We start from the raw sequence: 9,751 nt of genomic DNA on the forward strand, positions 1-9,751 counted from the left end.
TTTTGCTCATTGATTGAAAAGGAATATACACAATACAATATATGATGTTTTTTTGAACCAAATGTTGTAGTGAAGTGATGTGATCAATTGCAGATAGGGACCCATATCGCTCAAAGGCATAATCTTAACTAATTGCTGTAAATTCATATTATTCAGAAGTCCCAACATAAACATATGTGAGATGCTTATGTTCTTTCAACAGTATAATATGTAAAATATAGGTTTTAAAGTGTAATTGGCTACATCATCATTTTAAGTTATAAGGAATCTGTAAAAACAAAAATATAAAACAATATGAACAAATGATTATGTAATTGATGTATTTTTTTTTTTGTTAAAGTGTAGTTGATATATTAATTATAAATTTTTGGTAGTAGTTTCTGTTTCTACAACACGATAATATCACTAATATCTAAAAATAAAATGATATATAAAATTGTGTGCTACTGATCTCGTAAATGCTTAAAGCTTAATCTAGTGACGTTTATATATATTAAGAGAAAATAATAACATCAATAAATCTTAATTATTATTGAAACCAATTCATATGTATATTTTTTAATATTAGTATTTTATAAATAACATATGCAATCGTCCTATCACCTAATATGTTCAAATTTTGGACTTTTATATAAATGAAACAGTAGAATATATCTTTTATTTGTAACACAAAAGACTTTTCATTATCTATTTTATGCAACAGTAACATGTTTTTGAAATTGAAAGAATGAATTATATACTTATAAAGACTAGTGTTATTAATATTAATGTTGTTTATGTGTCACCGTGTGAACTCAAATCTGTATAATAATATATGCTGTTGAAAGAAATTATTTTTGAGTCTCTATTCGAATTTAAACCTACATGATGTATATACAATTTCATATAGTATAGGCACAATTATCACGTTCATACAGTAAAATATTTAAACATATTGAAGATAACTATTTTATGCATGAAGCAATTCATATTTGATTAATATATATAGAGATACAAACAAGAAAAATGACCCAACAGATGACTGACTTGGAAAAATAAGTAAAGTAAAACTTGTTCTAATCAACACTTAATTCCAAAAAAGGTTAGCAATAAATAAGAAGGTTTTTGTTGAAAAACAAAAAGAAACAAGAGCTTAAAGAGAATGATGAACACTGAAAGGGGAAAAAAGAGAATAGATATAGGAAAAAGAGATTTATATATATTAACTAAGGAAACTTATTCTCTTCTTTTTATCTCATTCAGCTCCTCCCTTCTCTCTTCCTATCTCTCTCCCTCTCCCTCTCTCCCCGTGGATCAATTCTTTCTTATGTGATGTGATTTTCCACCATATATGCAACCTAAAAAAGCATTTCAAGCTCATTTCAAAGATGGATTTCTCTTCTCTTCCAGTTAATCAGTTCGATTCACACAACTGGCAGCAGGTAATGAATCTAGGATACTGTATATGTTTCTTGATCCGTTTATATTTTGCTCCAAGTTCGATCACACACATATATATATGAGTTTTTTCTTTGACAAAATTGCTAGCTTGTTTGCTTCTTCTTCTTTGTGGACGCCGTATATACTTATAGATATTCCTTAATTGATAAAACCTTTTCTTATCTTTTCGAATATGCTATGAACTATATAATGATGATTTATTTGCCCTTTTATTAATTTCAAGACGCAAGTCTTTGTTTGTTCCAGTTAATTCTATTATAGGATGAATTTTTCTTTGTATTATCATTTACCTTTTTCTTTTTCAGCCATTGGATTATACAAAAATCATATATAAAAGTTACTATAACTTTAGTTTGAGTTAACAATCCATCTTCTTTCTGCAGCTTTGTTGAAAAGATATTATAAATCTGCACATTTTCTCATTGTATATATTTTTTTGTCTCCGAACAACGTTTCAAGCTCAAGTCGTTTCTTTAAAAAGCGTTTTTACTTCATCACATTCCTAAGAACTTAGTATTATGCTAATATGCAGCAAGGTAACACACAACAGCAAGACCGTGTCACTTCTTACCAGAACCCTAATTTCAATTTACCATCACCCCCGGCTTCTCAGGCTGGCTCAAGCCAAGCCAGGGTGAATTCAATGGTGGAACGCGCTCGGATCGCTAAAATCCCATTGCCTGAAGCAGCTCTAAAGTGCCCTAGGTGTGACTCCACCAATACAAAGTTTTGTTACTTCAACAACTACAACCTTACTCAGCCTCGCCATTTCTGCAAGACATGTCGCCGTTATTGGACACGTGGTGGTGCACTGAGGAATGTGCCTGTTGGAGGAGGCTTCCGGAGGAACAAGAGAAGCAAGTCCAATGGTGGTGGGAGATCGAAATCCACGGTCGTGGTGTCAGCTGATAACAATAATACTAGTTCATCGCTTTCTTGTAACCCAAGTTACTCAAACCCTACCAATTTTCTTAGCTACGGTCAAGCCCCAGGGTTTACTTCCAACTTGCCTATATTGCCTCCGTTCCAAAGCCATGGAGGTTACAACTCTAGCAACATTGGATTGGATTTCAGCGGTATTCAGATGAGTGGGATGAGTTCTAGTGGTGGGATGTTGGATCCATGGAGAATGTCTTCATTACAACAATCTCAGCAATTCCCTTTCTTGAGCAACACTTCAGAGTTGGATCAATCTTCAAATGCGTTGTATCCATTACTAGATGGCAATGAAGGTGTTAACCAAGCTGATCCTCTACAAGAGAGTAGTGATTATTCTAATCAGCTAAGGTCTAAACCCTTTATGGATATGGAACAACCTAGAAATGTGAAGGCGGAAGAGAATGATCAGGATCTTGATAAGGATGGGAACGGAGTGAATAATTTATCTAGAAACTTTTTGGGGAATATTAACATAAACCCCTCAGGGAATGATGAATACACATCATGGGGAGGTAATAGTAGCATTAATAGTTCTTGGACCGGTTTCACCTCCAACAACTCAACAGGTCATCTGTCATTCTAAGTACTCAGCTCTAGTCTTGATGATTCTTTTGTTGGTTGGGTTGTATAGGGATCCCTTGTGATGGGAGTTATATATTACTGGGGAGATATCAAACCATGGAGCTATTATATACATGATCCAAGGCTATTTTTGGGGATCAACGGAAAGGTATGGTTATAAGTTTATCGTTTTGATCTTTTAGACGATCTTTAAAGTGTGAGAGTATGTTAATTGGTTGGCTGCTGGTGATATTATGTTTTTATTATCATTATTGGTTTTATTGGCTATATATAAATGTGTGGGTTATGTATGAATTAAGGAATTGGTATTAATGGATTTTTGTTTGTGTGTGTTCATTGAATAATCTATCAAATGCTCATTAAAAAGAAAAATCTATGGAATTCTCAGTTGATGTATATAGAGCATGTAATATATATGTCAAACGGAAGTGAGTTGTGAATTTCATGATCAAAATAAGTAATGTCGAATATAGATATGCTAATTGAGAGACGACTCTTCCATTAGTGCTTATATATTTGAGGAGATGATATACTTCTTTGGTCCAACTTATATTCTGATTCTTTTTTAATTCTTAAAAAATGTTGTCTTTTTCCTTTTTCTTTTTTTTTCATAGAAAAACATTTGAAAGAAGAAAAATAGAAACTCCCTTTGTTTGACCAAAAAAAATATTGGACTAAATTGTGAAACGCAATTTAATTGGTTTGCATTTAAAAAAAAAGCTTACGAATTTTTATTATCAGTTGTGTTTTAAGCATTGCTTTTATATGATTTACAAGTTAAGAACGAAGTTTTCACTAGAACAATTAAATATGTAGGTTCACCGAAAGAAAACATGCTATTAGAATTCGAAGCAGAGCCTGGTTTTAAGAAGATGTATCCAATTTATTTAATTGAAAAAAACTTTAACAAAACTGCTAATCTAATCTATTAAAACAGAAGTACAATTAGAACTTAACCCTGACCTTTCCTAAATATTTACAAAGGACTGCCACTGACATTAAAATGAATCATAAAGCCTAATAATAATCAAACCAGTTATATATTTTCCGTTAAATATAACATGCCTTCTATGTAGGTATCTCATTAAACTTTCTAATATGACATTACCATATTTTTATTTTTTAACGCTGATTTATTATGATCTTACAATTATGATATGAGAAATATTACATAGATGATTCGACAACCGACAATACTACCTGCCTTATGAAGATCTACGCCTAACTGCATCACCTGAGCCGTCCTATGAAGATCCACGCCTGACAAGATTTACTTGCACCATGTTGAAGATCCCTTGTAAGCATTTCTTCCGTAGTCTGCATAATTGTTTAATAAATCGCTCTCTCCGGGACTTGAAACCTGGATTTCCTGTAATCTGCAGTAAATTGCATAGTCTGGGATTCGAACCCCAGACTTGAGTGTAATATATAAACTTCCTAATGACTTAACCATATTTATCAAGCAAATCGTTTTTGTCTTCTGTCTATATATTACAATTCTCGACATGATCACACTGTATAAATAACCATGACTTTAAGTTTATTGCATCTATAATGTACAACAAAATAATAGAGTTGTTCGTTATTGTTCTCATACCAAAAAAAATGGTGTGAAAAATCTAACACCATTTATAATGGTTGTCGGCTTTTCGTAAATTAGTATTAGTGTTTTATTGAATTGGTGATTTCGTAAATTGTGTTAATGTTTCATTGAATTGGTGGTTGATTTGTGTTTCAGTTTTTTAGATACAACTGTTAACATGTCAAGAATATTGGTTTATGGGTATACTAATTTCATGTTTAAACCATAGATATTAAATATCATATGTTTTAAGCTTGGAAGTAAATAGATTTTAGTCTCTCATTTTTCTTAGTATAACCAATGGTTCTTAAAATAAACGTACATTTTGAAAAAATTACTCAGAAACTTCATAAATTCCACATAATATATAGGAGATATTATAAAAACAAAATTTAACGATTAAATTTTCAGAATATTCTTTACTTCCTAAAGTATTCTTAATAGTTATAATATGATTAATGTATAGCTCTCCATTTTCTAAAATTTAGCTCTACCACAACTGTAAAAGGCTCCAAATATTTTAGTTCACAGAAGAAAATCTAATAAATAAAACTAGAAATCACAATTTTATGATTGTAATTGTCACAATATTCTTTACTTCCTAAAAATATTCCTATTATTTATGACATGGTTAATGTATAACACCCTGTTTCCTAAAATTTAGCTCTACCAAAAACGTAAAAAGCTACAAATTAATCTTTTAATTCTTATAAGAAAAACTAATAAAAAAATCAGAAATCAGAATAGTCTTATAGTAATACCAAAATATATCAAATTTTAATGCAGTTATGTATTCTTTCCAAACACACTATGGTATACATTAATTAATAATAGAACCGATAGTAAAAATGAAAATAACTTAGATACCTTTTATAAATCTTATACGTAAACTTTCCAAAAACTATATATGATCTCATAGTGTTACATAACCAATTTGACATAATCTAATATTTCTTATCATATTGGGCCTATTAATTACATTTACGAGACATACCCATTGGCCCAATTTGAAACTATGATAAATGTACGATGTGTCAAATAGACTAATATAAATCCTACATAGATTTATATATAACTGAAATAATAAATCAATTAACTTAAGTTTTCTGATATAACATAACTTATAACATATTTTATATGTAGTTCATATTTCTATTGATTTTTAGCTAATAACGAATAGTCCCTAAATATTAATGTAAATGAAAGTTTCTTAAGTTCACTTATAATCTTTCATTACCTATATGTTTCACCTTAAGCAGATGAGATAATTGTTCAACACAATATTCTTTATAGTATCATAGAATATTCCTTAATATTTATTACTAATAAATAAAACTTTACAAATCCATGTAAATAATCAATTTTTAAAAGATATTAATAAAAATGGCTGTTTAAATATGTTATTTCATGCATATGTTATACAACTATATGCCAATGCGAATCTACTAAGATAAATTATAAACACTAATCTAATTGACAGTTCAATAGATAAATAAAATTAAATTACTCATAGAAATAAAAACTTTGTTGTATAAATGTTATATTAAACAAATATTTAATACCGATAAATGTAAAACAAATACACTAAATTATATAAAAATATTGATATATATAACTGTAAGAATAAATACCCGCACAGACGTGCAGGTCAAAATCTAATATGCTATTATAGCATAACAACTTTAATACATAGATAAATAATATGGTAACAATCATATCCGATCATATGATCAGACCAAATTTTGTTTTCAGAACAAAATATATATATATATATATATATATATATATATATATATATTATCTTTTTTGAGCATCACGTATGAAATAAAATAGAATCTTGGTGAATCAAAAGCTAAACTGATGACGAAAGTGTCAATTACAATTAAAAAAAAACTGATGACGAAAGTGGCTGCATGTACTGCAGTACTCACCTACGTTGCATGGAAACTTGCCCGAAGATCCGTTTTTTCGGAAACGTTTCGGAATCAGAATCTCGCGGAAACTTATTAAAAACTCGTTTCTTGAAAATCTCATATTGAAAACGTGATGGAAACTTACGTTTCTATTTTGGAAACTCGTGATTCTGTTTTGGTATTTGTGCATAATAATCTTCATCTTCTATGTTCTTTCAGACAAGGATAGTCCCAATCATATGTGGGATGTTAGAAGTGATCAATTTGATTCAATGTATGAGATTAATCTTGGGAGACTTTGAGTTGTTTGAGGATCTTTCTCTTAATAAACCTGAGTTGGAAGCAATCATGTTTGATGGAGCTAATGAAGATGAGATTAAAGATGATGTTCGTGATCTTTGACTTGATGTTATGATTTTTATCTTTAGTTAAATTATTTAATATTCAATTATTCAGATTTTGTTATTTTGATTTTGTATGACTTTGATGTTTAATGATGACTTATTTCATATTGGTATGATTAAATAGAATGTCTATTATTGTTTATGGTTTTATTGCGGGACAGCTCATGATGTTCATATCTATTTATTATACGCCTCTGCATTTAGCATTGGGTTTTTGTGTTCTTAGATATACTAAACATAGTAAAATGAATTCACATATTATATATATATATATATATATATATATTTATTTATACTTAAAGACGTTTCTAAAACGTTTCCAAAGCAAACAAAATTCAAAAATCACGTTTCCACGTTTCCACGTTTCGAAACGTTTCGTTTCCGTGTATCTGTTTCCGCTTCCATGCAACCTAGGTACCCACGGTTAAAAGAACTACAGTTAAACGTGCTTAATGCCAAAGAGTTTAGAATATGCATGTGACGTAATAAAAAGAAAATCATGTAATTAAAAATTCATGGTTATTTTAGGATCAGAATTGCTAAATTTGTTAAACCTTCCAGAAATAAAATATCTGTCATCTAACGAAATTAGATTCCACCGACCGAAGGACTACCAAAAATGTGGAGGTCATAATATAAAGAGTTGCATGTAAGAGTCGAGTCTTCTTATAAAAACAAGATTATTAATCAACTACAAAAACAATATCATCTTCTCTTCTTTTTATTTCTCATAATCATTATTCAAGCTTAATTTCTCTTTTGGATCACAAATATGGCATCTTTTTCTCAAAACCCTTTTGAAGAATCACTTGATGATACGATACACTTGATCAATATTTTGATCAATATATTGATCAAACTTTAGAGAATTTAATCGTTGGTAATCAAGAAGAAGCAAGGAAACAAAGAAAAAAACGAGCTTATATCGAAAGAAATCGTGAAGAAGGGCATATTCGTTTATGGAATGATTATTTCAGTGAAACTCCAACGTATCCTGAAAATTTCTTCCGACGACGTTTTAGAATGAACAAGCCATTGTTCATGCACATTGTTGATCGAGTCTCGAACGAAGTTCAATACTTTCGGCAAAAGAAAGATGGTCTCGGAAGGATGAGTCTCTCTCCCCTCCAAAAGTGTACTGCAGCCATTCGTGTTTTGGCGTATGGTACTGCGGCTGATACGGTCGACGAATACCTCCGGCTCGGTGAAACTACAACTCGGTTATGTGTCAAAAATTTTGTGGAAGGAATAATAAATTTATTCGGCGATGAGTACCTAAGAAGACCAACACCGGCTGACCTTCAACGTCTACTTGATATTGGAGAGTATCATGGATTTCCCGGGATGATAGGAAGCATCGATTGTATGTATTGTGAGTGGAAGAATTGTCCCACCGCTTGGAAAGGGCAATATTCTCGTGGTTCGGGTAAACCAACAATCGTTTTAGAGGCGGTTGCATCGTACGATCTCTGGATATGACATGCGTTTTTTGGACCTCCAGGTACCTTAAATGATATCAATGTTCTTGATCGCTCACATGTTTTTGATGACATAATAAACGGTCAAGCTCCGCAAGTCACTTATTTTGTCAATGGAAGAGAGTATCATATGGCTTACTATCTCACCGATGGTATTTATCCGAAATGGACAACTTTTATCCAATCTATTCCAATACCACAAGGACCGAAAGCAGTTTTATTTGCTCAACGGCAAGAAGCTGTCCGCAAAGATGTCGAGCGTGCTTTTGGAGTCTTGCAAGCTCGCTTTGCCATAGTTAAAAATCCGGCACTTTTTTTGGATAAAGTCAAAATTGGGAAGATTATGAGAACATGTATCATACTCCACAATATGATAGTACAAGACGAACGAGATGGCTACACTCAATTTGATGTTTCAGAGTTCCAAGAAGGAGAAGACACCGGATGTTTCAGAGTTCCAAGAAGGAGAAGACACCGGAAGAACTCAAAAATAAGAGACTTGCATTGGAGACGCTAAATTTTGGGATCTCTTGATTAAATTTCTTAACCTCACATTTATTACCTAATACTATTAAAGAAATCACAAGAGACCCTAAAAGGAGATTTAGGATAATCATGCTCTGAGAAAGCCAAAAAAAGGAGTGTTGACGCTCCTTTTGGTACGTTATACTATACGTACGTGGTCCCCATTGCTTTTGTATAAATAATGATGATAGAAAACTGACGCTCATACATCGACCGGTCGTGTGGCGTTTTAGTTATATGAATGTATCATGTATGTATATCCACATAAAATGTTTATTTATGGTCTTGTGATGAGACCACATAACCAAACTGCAGAAAATCAAACCGAACCAAGATGCCATACCGGAAAAACATGTAATCAATATGTATGTCTTTCTTTTATTTGTTTTAATGTTACTAGAGTCTTTGTCCGCGCTACGCGCGGAAAATGGGGGTTGAAGAAATTATTAAGTAACAATTTTTAATATTATTAAGAATTTATTTGATAAGTTCAATTATGTTTTGTTTGGAAGTTAACATTTTCTATAAGTTTTTGACATAGGTGGATGGATTAAAATGTCAGTAAATAGATGATAATAAATTAGTTTAAAGGAAGAAAAACAGATAAGACAATATTTTGTTGCAGTCAAGCAGAATGAAAGATATTGAGGAACAATAATATTTTTAGGTTGAAAAGAATTGTACACCATAAAGGTCACACTTATCAAAGCCACCTATGCGATCAAGTTTGATAACTCAATTAGTTATGAAAAGATACTGTGAATAATATATTATTTTATCAGTTACAAAAAAAAAGAATATATTATTATAATTCACTTAAACTTACAATCATAAAACTTTGGTTTGAACGCTGGTGGATTGCATATCTGGTGGACTACGAAATACATT

At 31.2% G+C, this 9,751-nt stretch overlaps 1 protein-coding gene across 2 annotated transcripts; it reads left to right on the forward strand.

Moving 5' to 3' along the window:
* Positions 1–1,100: 1,100 nt before the first annotated feature.
* On the forward strand, positions 1,101–3,297 carry LOC106382025 (dof zinc finger protein DOF3.6). 2 transcript variants are annotated; one of them, XM_013821982.3, is made up of 3 exons: positions 1,101–1,421; positions 1,973–2,891; positions 3,011–3,297. In XM_013821982.3, the coding sequence occupies exons 1-3, from the start codon at positions 1,368–1,370 to the stop codon at positions 3,076–3,078; spliced, it is 1,041 nt and encodes a 346-aa protein (XP_013677436.1). In that variant the 5' UTR covers positions 1,101–1,367; the 3' UTR covers positions 3,079–3,297. The 2 variants fall into 2 exon arrangements, with proteins under 2 accessions (XP_013677436.1, XP_022566925.1); XM_022711204.2 differs by having other exon boundaries at positions 1,105–1,421; positions 1,973–3,297.
* Positions 3,298–9,751: the final 6,454 nt, after the last annotated feature.

Source organism: Brassica napus, chromosome C4 (genome assembly GCF_020379485.1).
Source record: "Brassica napus cultivar Da-Ae chromosome C4, Da-Ae, whole genome shotgun sequence".
Lineage (NCBI taxonomy): Eukaryota > Viridiplantae > Streptophyta > Magnoliopsida > Brassicales > Brassicaceae > Brassica > Brassica napus.

Coding starts and splice junctions, on each gene's coding strand:
- LOC106382025 (XM_022711204.2), top strand. CDS start 1,368: ATGGATTTCTCTTCTCTTCCAGTTAATCAGTTCGATTCACACAACTGG. Junction 1,422..1,972: donor ATTCACACAACTGGCAGCAG/GTAATGAATCTA, acceptor GCTAATATGCAG/CAAGGTAACACACAACAGCA.